The following is a 12,494-nucleotide window of genomic DNA, read 5'->3' on the forward strand; positions in this document are numbered from 1 at the left end:
CACATACTCTCACTCTGCTCTTCTCTGCACCCAGTTCCATCTGTACAATAACTTTTTTTCCTTCTTAAATGTATTATCACTACCATCTCTGATGGGCTTAGCCTTGGCCAGCAGCAGGTCCATCCTGGATCTGGCTGGCATTGGCTCTRCTGGACAYGGGAGAAGATTCTGGCAGCTTCTCACATTAGCCACTCCTGTAAGCCCCATTCCCACTATGAAAAGCTAGCCATGAAAATCCAATACAGTCCCCTTGTTTCCATGAGGCCCTGCWGTGTCACAGTGTCCCCTGGGTACCAGGGGACCCTGCAGGGTTGTGAACACACCTGGGGCAGGTGGCTCAGGGGCAGGAGCAGTGGGGCTGGATGTTGAACTCTGCAGGAGAGTCTAGAGAAATAAGAGGCCATGAACTGTTAGCCCTTGGCACAATAGAGGGCCCAGGGCTGTGGTGCAGGCAAGGGAGGGACATTGAGAGAGAMTACAGGAGCCGAGGACTTTGGAGCAAGAGCTGAGACTTAAGACTAGGGCCTGCACTAACTACAGATACCCCTCTCCMCTTCTCTGTCTCTCTTGCCATCCTGGTGCCCCTCCCCATCCTTCTCTTGTTCCCAGGATCCCATTTTCTGGCTCTTTCTCTACCTCCTTCCTCCCACTGTTCTCTTCTCTCTCTTCTTTCTGTCCTGCTGGACAAATGGGGCAGCCCAGGTGGGACCTGTGAAGTGAGGGGTGGCCTGACCAATAGTTTCCAAATGGAAAGCAACAGGCTTCCAGGGTTCTTTCATTAGTGCCTGCCTTTATTGGGTTTGCATGGGCAGRTTTTGGTGATGGGGGGAGGGGGAGGGCTACAGGGGTGGCTTCTGCAAGAAGCTGCCAGAAGCTTACCTTGTATCCAGCAGAGCCAACACCAGCTGGCTCCRACAGGCACACCACTGGCCAAAGATGGGTCAAACAGAGATGGCAGTGACACCACAGGGATAATGGATTYAAGAAGGATGAAGTTCTTGGGCAGAGAGAATTGGGTCCAGAGAAGAGCAGAGTGAGAACATGTGAGAGGAACAGCTCTGCAGACAGCCAGGGCTGTGCAGAAGGARGGGTAGGAGCTGTTCCAGGTGCCAGAGCTGAGATCCCCCTGCAGCCCCTGGAGGAGCCCACACCAGAACAGGGGATGCCCAGAAAGAAGGATTTGAGCCTGTGGGAAGCCCATGCTGGAGTAGCCTCCAAGCAGGGCCCCATGGAACACTGGGGAGAGGAGCCCACACTGGAGCAGCTTTGCTGGAAGGACTTGTGGCCCTGTGGGGGACCCAAGCTGGGACAGGGGAAGGACTGTGACTCCTCTGCCTGAGCAGCAGCAGGAACAAGGTGGGATGAACTGACCGTGACCCCCGTTCCCATCTCCTTGTGCCCCTGAAGGGAGGAGGAAGAGCCCAGGAAGGAGGGAGGGGGGAGGAAGCGGGGGAGGGGGGGGGGGTGTTTATAAGATCTATTTTACTTTTTCTTACCCTGCTCCGATTTTGATAGGTAAATAATTCAATTCCAATCCTCGAGTTCAGTCTGTTTYGCCCATGAGTGTCCCCTCCCTGGTGTCCGGCGGGCGATGCTGGCCCTGATGCCCCCAGCACACGGATGACCCTCCTGGCTGCCAGGCTCTGSTGACTCAGATCTAACTGGGCATCGCTCAGGATCGCCAGGCTCCTCCTCGCAGCTGCTCTCCAGCCTCTCCTTTCCCAGTCCATGCACACAGTCAGGGTTCCCGGAAGAGGAGGAGGAAGAGGAGAAGAAAGGATGAAGAAGGAGAAGCAGGGGAAGACGGATGAAAGACGGGAAGGAGGAGTAAGGGTTCAGCAAGAAAAAAAACAGCCGAAGGAAGAACAGGAGGGGAAGAGGAGAGAGAGGAGGAAGGGCAGGAGGAGGAGCAGGAAGAGGAGGAGCCACAAGTCCACGGCTCTTTGTGACGGCAGGAGCTCCGCTGTAGGAGCATCCGTCCTCGCCTCCACATCCCGCAGGTGACCGGGGATGGGCCGCTCGCCGCAGATATCATGCGAGTTCCTGGGAGAGTTTTTCTGGGAGGGAGACCCTTAGATCTTCCTGGACTCCAAAGCTGAGCCGAAAATTCTCCTTGGGGGGATATTGGAGGGTCCCCAGGAGGTGGGGTTTTTTGGGGTGGTCCCGGTAGCGGCTGCGCTGCGAGTTGGTGTTTCTGGGTCAGGCGTCCCCATTGTCAGACCGCCCTCGTGGCGATCGTGGGACACCGGTTTTGGGGACCCTTCGGAAGAGCCGAGGTGTGTGGAGGGACCTTCGGAGAGGCGATACCGGCACTGCGGGACCCCCAGCAGCCTGGATGGGGTCGAGCACGGAGAGGGAAAAGCCTGGGGAGGAGGTACACCCGCGGCTCAGAAGCGGGGGACTCAGAGAGGAGGGACCGCCGGCAACCAGGAGAAGGGGACAAGTTGGACACAGCTCCCCCAAGGATCGCCCAAGTGGGAAAACCAGAGTGGGGGAGCTCTGGAATCCCCAGCATCTTGAATCAGAGAGTCAGGGGAGAAAGCACCCACAGGATTCCCAAAACCCCAGCACCCCTAAGCAGGGGGACCTCGGAGAAGGGGGAGGGACACACTGGACCCGTAGCAGTGCCCTAGAGAAAAACAACCTCCAGAATCCCAAAGTGGGGAGACCTCTGGGATTCTCTGGACCCCTGGCATCCCAAAGAGTGTGGATCCCCAATACACAGTGGACTCCCAGCCACCTGGACAAGGGGGACCACTGAAACACCAAAGTGGAGAGACAAGAGAGGGAGAAGTCCTGTGAGATTTTTCTTTGGCAAGATCTTCATCTTTCAAAATTTTTAGGGGGTGAATCTTGGTATTTTGGTGACTTTTTTGACTAAGTCTTGGTGGTTTGTAGTTTTTGGGACTGAATTTCCTATTTTATTTTTTCCTATTTATTTTTTGGCTAAATCTTGGAGTTTTGGGGGTTKTGTCTTAATGTTTTGGAGGTTTTTATAGAGACAAGATGCCTTGTGACTTCTAGAGATGGACTTGGGAGGAGGAATCTCCAATCCAGTATACACACATCTTGTTTTTCCCCCCAAAACAGGATTTCTCATCCCAAACTTTGGCCGGATGGAGGATGAGGGTGCAAGGAAGACGAAGATGCCCTGGGACACCCAGGCAGGTGAGGAGGACATCACTGCCCCTTTCCCTCTCTCTTCTGACCATCACCCAGCCCAGCTTTGTTCCTGGCTGGAGGACAACCCCRTTGCCAAYRCCATTTTGGCGGGGATGGATTTGGGGGCATGTCCTTCCCCTTCCCTCTGGCACAGAGGCAAATCTCTTTCCTCTCCTTCTTTCTTCCTCCTTCCTTCTCCCTTCTCTGTGTTTCTCCCTCTCCTTTCTTCTGCTTTTAACCTTCATCTCCTTGTTCTTCTTCCCTCTCATTGTTCCTTCTGTTTCCTATCTTTTTTCATGCTCCTTCATCTTACTTATTTTTCCTCATTCTTTCCTCTCCTTTCTCATTCTTCCTTTTCCTTGTTCCTTCTTCTTTTTCATTTCTCCCCTTCTTCCTTGTTATGCCTTCCTCAATTTCTTCCTCTCCCTCTTCCTGCTTCTTCTTTCTTTCACTCTCTCCTCGGTCCTTCCACTTGCTCATTCCTTCTTCTGTCTCCTTTTTCCTTCCTCTCCTTTTTCCTTCCTCTCCTTTTCCCTTCCTCTCCTTCTTCTCTCGTCCCCCAGCGAATGAACTGCACACGGAGACCAGGGATGACAAATTCCCGCATCAGAACCTTGTGGAAGAGGCCATTTTGAGCAGTTCCACAGCACAGAAAGTCAACAAGGAGGAAAAGCCCTGGAGATCCCCCCTGAGGCGGGGCTCCAAACCCAACCCAGGGAGCTCCRAGGAGGAAAGACCCACCCTGTGCCAGGAAGGTGGCCAGAGATGCAGCCAGAGCTCTGACCTGGTGGTCCATGAGCACATTCATGACAAGGAGAAGCCCTACAAGTGCTTGGAATGTGGGAAAAGCTTCAGCTGGTGCTCCCACCTGATCCGCCATCRGAAGATCCACACWGGGGAACGGCCCTACGAGTGTGGGGAATGTGGGAAGAGCTTCAGCCAGAGCTCTGACCTGGTGGTCCATCAGCGCCTTCACACAGGGGAACGCCCCTTCAAATGCTTGGAGTGTGGAAAGGGCTTCAGCAAGAGGTCCAGCCTCACATACCACCAGCGCTTTCACACTGGGGAACGACCGCACACTTGCTTGGAATGTGGGCAGGGCTTTAGCCAGAGCTCCCACCTTGTCAGCCACCGCCGGCTGCACACAGGGGAGCGGCCCTACAACTGCTTGGAATGTGGGAAGAGYTTCAACCGCAGCTTCAGCCTTGTCATCCACCAGCGTGTCCACACTGGGGAACGGCCCTAYGAGTGTCACGAGTGTGAGAAGAGGTTTCGGACCAACTCTGATCTCCTCATGCATCAGCGGACGCACAGGGAAGAGAGGCCCTTCTACTGCACTGATTGTGGGAAGGGCTTCATCCGTAGCTCAGACCTAGTTAAACACTGGCGTGTCCACACCGGGGAGAGACCCTACAGGTGCGTGAAGTGTGGAAAGAGCTTCACCCAGAGCTCTGCCTTGGCCTCACACCAACGGACCCACTGGTAAGAGAAGCCCTTCAAGTGCYCCTGCTGTGGGAAGAGCATTGGAGGATCCATGTTGGGCAGAGGCCTGGTGACCCATATTCCCGGTGATCCACATTGGAAGATACCTGACTTGTGCTCTCCAATCCTCCTGGTTCCCCATAGACACCTCAATGAAAGCAGGGGCAGGAAAATCCATCGGGACACAGACTGACACCAGAAATTCTTTGGGAAGAGCAGATTTGTTGACTTTATACCCCAAAAAAATTTCATCTGCTCTATCCAGTCATTTCTTCCTGTGGCATCAAGCAACACTGGGTGGTCTTCAGGGTCTTTTCCAACCTAAATAATTCCATGATTCCACTAATTCTGTCTGGACCATGGGTGTCTTCCACAGCCAGATGGTGATGGACTGGGGCAAAGACCAAATTGTCGAGACAATAGAGTGGAGACACCTCCAAAAAAGGCTCTTCCACCCACCCAACCCAACGCCATGGATACTGACATGATGCTGACATGTAAATCTTTTTAATTTTGCCTTGATTTTCCTTTGATTCCTGTTCATCCTTCCAAAACACTTGAGGTTGGGGTAAAAATAAAGAAATCTAGTAAAGACCTCTAAACCACCACCATTTTACTGGAATTTTCAGGGTTCAGGGGGATATTTTTGGAGATGTGGAAGAGTTTTCTCCATCATTTTGCACCCCAAATCTGAGAGGGATCAGTCTATTACATCAAAATAATTCAATCCCACTGAATATGGCTCAATCCCAACCTAAAATAGCTTGATCCCACCCCAAAAGGGCATGATCSCACCTCAAAATGGCTTAATTCCACCCCAAAAATTACATAATCCCACAGCACCCCCAAAACCCCAAGGAGGGGTGGGATGGGGTGTGATAGGGATTGGGAGAAGTGAGATGTGAATTGTGAGGGGTGGGATGTGGATTGGGAGGAGCGGGATGGAATTTGGAATAGAGGAATGGGTTTTGGGAGCAGTGGGATGGGATGGGATTGCACGGCACGGGACGGGACAGGATGGGATGAGATGGGGGAAATAGGGTTTGGAAAGGGGACCAACTTTCATATCCAGGAGGGGTGGGATTGGGAGTGGGAGTGGTAGAATATGGGTTAGGGTTTGGAATTAAGTTTGGGAGGGATGGGAAGGGATCCGGAATAACACAGCAAAAGATTGGGGATGTTAAGGATGGTGGGGGACCATGTTCGCAAAGGTTTTTCAGGGTATCACCCAAATCTGTGAAGGTATTAGGGTATCTGCCATCCCTGAAGGGATTTTGGGATATTCCCCATTCCTGAGAAGATTTTCGGGGTACCCAGAATCCTAAGTGGGAGAGGTGGGAGGCATGCGGCACTGGCATTTGGAGGGGACCCCCATAGGAAGCAACACAGGGAGCCCATTTTGGAGACGACCCTGCTGCTTTCTACTTATTTTGGGGCATTATAAACAGCTTTTGGRAATATACTGCTCATTTTGGGGGCTGAAGTGATTCCCCCCGATTTTGGGGGGCTGTGGTGATACCCCCTCATTATGGGAGGATGAGGTGRCTCTGTTTTGGGGAGGATCCTGCTGCTTTCCACTAATTTTCAGGGTTATTGCTTGTGGAGGCCCCCTGCCCTCRTTTTGGGGGATTGGGGCGACCCCATGGTTCCTCTGATGGCTGAGGGGTTATAACTGGSTTGTGGAGGTCTCTCGATAGCGAGGCAACGGGGTGGGGAGGGGCAGAAAGAGGGAGTGAGACAATAGGAAGCAGTGGGGGCAGGACAGAAAAAGGTGGGGTACGACCCATCAAACCAAGAGTGGGGGATGGTGGGCTGGGGATRTGTGGGATGATGGGAAAAGGGTGGACGGTGATACCTATGGTTTATGTCAAAGTGACAAGGTGCTTGTGAGGCCTATTGATTGAAAACTACCTATAATTTTTTTATACATTATCCATATAAGAATGTAATAAGCTTTTACATATTATTAATATACAATGTAACAGCTTTCAATAAATTATCAATAATAGCCTTTTCATATATTGTTATAAGTTTTTATATAGGGTATTAGAAACATACCGTGGACCAGCTGGATGTAATTCAACCAGCTGGATTGGTTCCTGGACAAAACAGAATCACCAAGGGGCATAAATCAAAAAAGTTCTGAAAAAAGTAGACAGGTAGATGCTCTATTGAAGAACAGTCGAGAGCACCAATGAGAACTTGGCAGAGGCACAGGACAGTCAGCAAAATAATGGAAAATGAAGACCTGGAGGACTAGAAAAAACATGAACACCACAACTGCGCATGCCCTGAAGACAAAGGTGAGAAGTCCACTATGATGAAGATGATGGTATCTCATTAGAGGGAGACCCTCATGACCACCAAATTGAGGATGATGCATGTGTGCTTGCATAACTGTGATATCATGTATTTCCATGCCCATATATGGCAGTGGGCGTAGTGACGATGGTAATGTTATACCATGCTCACTGTATAAATACCTGCCAATTCTAAGCGAAGGCAGGCGGGTTAGGAGGAGAGATCCTCCTCACCTCCAGCGCTACACCAGTGCTGCAATAAACAAATACCTGATCTATAGACATCTGTCTATGGAGTTTTATGAGTTTTATTTTTAGGCCTTTTTTGAGCATCAAAAGTTTGGTCTGGGACTCATAAAYGGACTGGGAGTGATACAGGATCCATAAAACTCAGTAAAAGGGGCAAGTTGGGCCCCCAAATTTAGTGGGAGGTGGGTGGCAGCCCCAAACCAAGTTCTGGAGAACCTGGAGAATGGAGGTATGATGGGAAGGGAGTGTGAGAGAGTGGAGCAGAGGGTCTTYGACTCCTGAACCAAGCATTGAATTCCCAATATCCAACAGGGGGATTGGGGACAACCTGAAACCTAGCTGTGAGGGGAGCTGGGGATTGTAGGGATGATTGGAAATGGGTGGGAGAATGAGGAAAACTGGGGGTGGRACAGTAAGCAGGAGCATCCCATTTGGGTCCTGTAGCCAGATGCTCTGCCTGGAGTGGGGTCAAACAACATGAACAATGCCCTGTTTGCAAACACGCCAGCAGTAAATGAAGAAGGGGATTCCCACTGCTTTTAGGGTTGAATGACAGGGAAATAAGATACAACTGATCTGTTACAATCCAGGACAGAGGAATGTCTTGGGTTGATTTTGTGCCAACCCTGTATTCCCATATTTCGTCTGCTTTAATGCCCAAAATGTACCTGTGCCTTTAARRCCGGAAGAAGGGGCAGGGGYGGCTGGGAAGGCAGCGCGGGCAGTTAAAAGACAAAGACAGGGCTGCCGAGAGGCCTTGGCGTTGGGAGATCATTTGGGCGCTGCGGGAACTCACCTTGCTGCATGCAGGGCAGTTATATTGTTGCYGCTTAGCTAGCTCGGGTTTGTTATCTTGGGCAAACAGCTCTCCTTGGACTGCCRCCCCTTCTCCRACTCCTGTGATTTTCTGGAGCAGATCGGCAGGAGCTGTGATCCAAGAACTGGGAAGCAAGTGCCACAGGTGCCACTGACTCATTCCAATTTTCTGGAGAAACCAGGCCAGCCAGAGGAAAGCACACCGAGCCCTCTGTTTCATCCACAGTGAGGAGAGGACTACCACCAGTTTCCCACTGTTGCCCAAGTGGCCACGTGGACTTGTTTTTCTTTTTTACCTGGGACAAGAGCCACGCCATCTTTCTCCACACCATTTGCCAAGTGGCTGTGGGGGGAGGGAGTGGCATGCATTCCTGAAGATTTAAATATCCAACACTTACTCATTTTTGTTTAATTTGTGTCCTGTGCGCACTTTGTCTTGTTAATAAACTATTTTTCTCTTCACATTTGCCCAAACTATTATTTCATATTGGTGGTGGTGGGAGGGGGGGAAATTATCAAACTTTTCACTTCAGAGGAARCRTTTATTGCTGTAAYATTTTTCTCTGATAATATTGTTTCAAACCAAGACAAAGAACAACCAAGTGATTCCACTGATAACTTATCCAAAGCTGCTGAGCTGCCATAGCTGCCTGGGCATATCTGACTGACAGTGCAGCACTTAAGACCTGTCCCAAAGTTTAACTGCAGGGTCTCCTGACAYCCGTTCTTAGGCACACAGGGAAGTGGAGATTCCTCCCTGGAATAAGGACACCCCTCAAGGACTGGAGCTCCCAGTGCTGTGTGGGGTGGGAACACAGGGATTCCCCCCCACTGCACAGCCCAGCTGCTTTTGGAGTGTCAGCATCTGTATTGCACGTGGATGGGGAGCTGGGTAATGTAGAAGGATCTCTGTTAGACGGATCTCTGTTAGACAGGTTCTTATGGGAACGAGGTCACAAACTGCTGTTACTGAGCAACCCAGMCTACAAGATAAAGCAGGATAAGATAGAAGAGGATGGGAAAGAGGAGGACSTGACTACAGCAGTGTAACACGTACCTCGCACTGACCATGAAGAAGAAACATAGTAAGAAGCAAGAAAGAACAAAGARCRATTGAAGAAGGAGCAAAATGCTGAAAACGCTGATTTAAAACTTCAAGGCATACAAAAACACGCTTTTGCAAATATTCCAATCATATGCTKAGATGTAATAGACAGACTGCTAAATYAACCAATGAATAATTGCTAATCATAAAGAGAGGCTGGCTTATGAAAGTAAATAAAAGTGCTTGTATAGTAATAAAGGTGGATCATGCTCATCATATTGGTGTCTGCGTGGTCTGTTATTCCCCATCGCCCAACAGGGTAACAAGAAAATGTCACTGAAAATTGGGAACTAAACCCCCTAACTTTGCAATTTCACTGTTAGAAAGCATTACTTTGTTTTGGTGCCAGGTGTGTTCAGGGGACATCTCCTCTWATCACGCATATTTGTTTGTATCTATATAACTAATACATATTAATACATTTCCCAAACTCATACATATATATGCTAAACATTCTCCTTGAATTCTTTCACATATTTCAATCACTTCTTGGAACTCATTTACATTAGAGTAGGGGTCACATGAGGGTCTCTGGTGGTCACTTGGGGAACAACCCATTCCCCAAATTATATCTTTTTGGACACAGGCCTCAACAAACCAGTTTCTTCTTGAATGCATCCCTGCTCTGGACATGGATCACCAGGCCTCTGCATAATGTGGGTCACTGTGGATCATCCAAWGTGTGTCCTCTGATGGGTGAAGAAGTTGGAGCAATAAAGCTCTTCCCCCAGCTGGGGCACTCACAGGGCTTCTGCTATTGGTGGGTGCATATGTGTCACGTCAAGGCAGAGCTGCAGGAGAAGCTCCTCCCACATTCCCAACACTCATAAGSTTTCTCCCAAATGTGGATGCATTGGTGGGTTTGGAGCTACAGTTGAAGCCCTTTCTGTAGCTGGTACGGCAGAAGGGCCTCTACTCTGTGTGCACCCCTGATGCCTGATTAGATTAGAGCTATTCTGAAACCTCTTCCCACACTCAGGACACTCGTAAGGCTGTTCCCCAGTGTGGATGTTGTGATGGCAGATCAAGTAGGAGCTGATGCCATAGCTCCTCCCACATTCCTGACACTTGTAGGGCCATTCCTCAGTGTGCAGATACTGATGGGTGATGCGGTTGGAGCTATCACTGAAACTCTTCCCACATTCCTCTCACTGCTAAGGGCCAGTTCTCCTATGTGGATCATCTGGTGACAAATCAGGCAGGATCTTCATCTGAAGCTCTTCCTGCATTCCCCACATGTAGGATTGTTCCCCTATGTGCAGACACTGGTGGGTGATGARGTCAGAACTGCAGCTGAAGYTCTTCCCACATTCCAAGCACTTGTATGGCTTCTCCCCAGTGTGCAGTAGCTGRTGGGTGATGAGCTTGGAGTTTTGACTCAAACTCTTCCAACAGTCAGAGCACTCATAGGACTTCTCTTGCTGGTGGGTCCGTTGGTGTCTGGTCAAGGCAAAGCTCTGGTTGAATCTCTTCCTACATTTGGGGTACTCATAGGGCCTCTCCCAGCAGGTGTCCATTGATGCCTGAAGAGATGTGAGCTGTTTCGAAACCTCTTTCCACAGTCAGAGCWCTCATAAGGTTTCTCCCAGCTGTGGACTCACCAGTCGATGACAAGGTCAGACCTGCATACAAAGCTCTTCCCACAGCCAGAGCACTTGAAGGGCTGTTCCCCTGTATGCAGGTGCTGGTGGGTGAGGAGGTTGGAGCTCTGGTTGAAACTCTTCCCACATTGCCCACACTCATAGTGATGCCTGATGATTTTTGCTTTTCCTTTTTATGCTTTTTGTACCCTCTATGCATCCACCTGTACCCCTTAGTCCACATGCTTGTAATTCCTGAAGCTTGMTMTTCCAGCTTATTTAGGAGTTCTGCTGGTCAGAGAGACCRAACATCCTGAGGAAGGGGTCAGTGTRCCCTGTGCTATCTTAAACCCGAGGCTCCAGGCTTGGGTGAAGCCTTCTCTCTGGAACATCTTGTGTAAACTGAGGTCTGGCTTTATCTGGGGGGGATTCATTAGGATAGGGGACGTTACTGCATTTGTTAAGTTTCTTAYTGGGGAATCCTAGATAGATATGCTAATTCCTGAAACCTATAAAACTTGTACCCRTGCTGTACACGGGTGTGCATTCTGCCATCAAGTTGTGCACCTGGGATCCCAAATACYGYGGTRAAACCCTTTTTATCCCCTTAAYYGTGTTTRTGTCATTATTAAAAACKGGCCTTTCAAGGCAACAATAGGGATGTTCCCCCGCGTGTACCGGCTGGTGGACAGCAAAGTTGGAGCCATCACTGAAGGCCTTCCTACATTCTCCACACTTGTAGGGCCCTTCCCCAGTGTGGATGTTCTGGTGGCAGAACTCTGGCTGAAGCTTTTCCCACATTCCAAACACTTGATTGGCTTCTCCCTGTCATAAAGCTGCTGCTGGACTACCAGGTCAGAGCTCCAGACGAAGCTCCGGCCACCTTCCTGGCACAGGGTGGGTCTTTCCTCYTYGGAGCAYYGTGGGCTGATTTTGCAGCCCCTCCTTGTGGGATATCTCCACAGCTTTTCCTCCTCGTTGACTCCCTGTGCTGTGGACCCGCTCAAAACAGCCTCTTCCACAAGATTCTGACACAGGGATTTGTCCTCCCTGGTCTCCAAGCACAGCTCAGACCCTGGGGAAGGAAGGACAAGAAAAAAGAGGAATGAGGCAAATGAAGAAGAGGAAAGAACAAGAAAAAGAAGGAACAAGGAGACAAATAAGAAAAACAAGGAATAAAGAGAGGAAACAAAGATAAGAAGGAGCAACGTGAGGAAGGAGGAGGGAAAGGAAAAAGAAGGAATAAAACAAGGAATGGCAGAGAAGAAAGAACAGAAAGGAAACAAAGGAAGAATAGAAAAAAGTAAAGGAAGGAAGCAGGAGATGGGGGAAAAAGGAGATGGAAGAAGAAGGAAAAGGCAAGGAATGAAGGGGAAGAAGGAAKTAGGAGAGGGAGGGGATTTTCCTCYGGAGGGAGAATGAAGGAGATCCYCCCCAGCAGGATGGCTTTGGCAGCGGGGCTTTCCTGCAGCCMGGGGTGGGCGATGCTGGGCTGGGAGAYGRAGCAGAAGAAAGGGGGAAAGGGKCAGTGACTTCCTCCTCACCTGCCTGGGTGTCCTGGGCTATCTTCCTCTTCCTCATAGCCTCCTCTTTCATCCAGCCAAGGCTTGAGAACAACAAATCCTGTTTTGTGGGGAAAACATGGTGTGAGCATATTGGGTTGGGGATTCTTCCTGCCCAAGTCCATTTCTAGAAGTCACCAGGCATCTTGTGTCCATGAAAACCACCAAAATACTAAGATACAGCTGAAAAAAATCTCACACCACCACAACACAGCCCCCAAACCATCAAGATTCAGCC

At 50.0% G+C, this 12,494-nt stretch overlaps 1 protein-coding gene, 1 long non-coding RNA gene and 1 pseudogene across 2 annotated transcripts in view; 1 reads left to right on the forward strand and 2 right to left on the reverse strand.

Annotated features, from left to right (window-relative positions):
- Positions 1-1,843, reverse strand: part of LOC130586383 (uncharacterized) — a 9,693-nt gene extending 7,850 nt beyond the window's left edge. Inside the window, exon 1 of the long non-coding RNA XR_008966700.1 lies at positions 1,497-1,843. This is a non-coding gene — a long non-coding RNA (uncharacterized LOC130586383). The remainder of the gene's footprint in view (positions 1-1,496) is intronic.
- A 74-nt stretch (positions 1,844-1,917) lies between these two features.
- LOC130586381 (zinc finger protein 239-like) lies at positions 1,918-5,740 on the forward strand. The gene is given in 3 exon segments (XM_057387170.1): positions 1,918-2,000; positions 3,091-3,168; positions 3,726-5,740. Coding segments are annotated over 2 exon segments (1,164 nt in total). The 5' UTR covers positions 1,918-2,000; positions 3,091-3,116; the 3' UTR covers positions 4,838-5,740.
- A 2,821-nt stretch (positions 5,741-8,561) lies between these two features.
- Positions 8,562-11,249, reverse strand: LOC130586385 (zinc finger protein 572-like; annotated as a pseudogene).
- Between the last annotated feature and the right edge of the window lie 1,245 nt (positions 11,250-12,494).

Source organism: Malurus melanocephalus, unplaced genomic scaffold (assembly GCF_030028575.1).
Source record: "Malurus melanocephalus ecotype Western Australia unplaced genomic scaffold, MMel_1.1 scaffold_1153, whole genome shotgun sequence".
Classification (NCBI taxonomy): Eukaryota; Metazoa; Chordata; class Aves; order Passeriformes; family Maluridae; genus Malurus; species Malurus melanocephalus.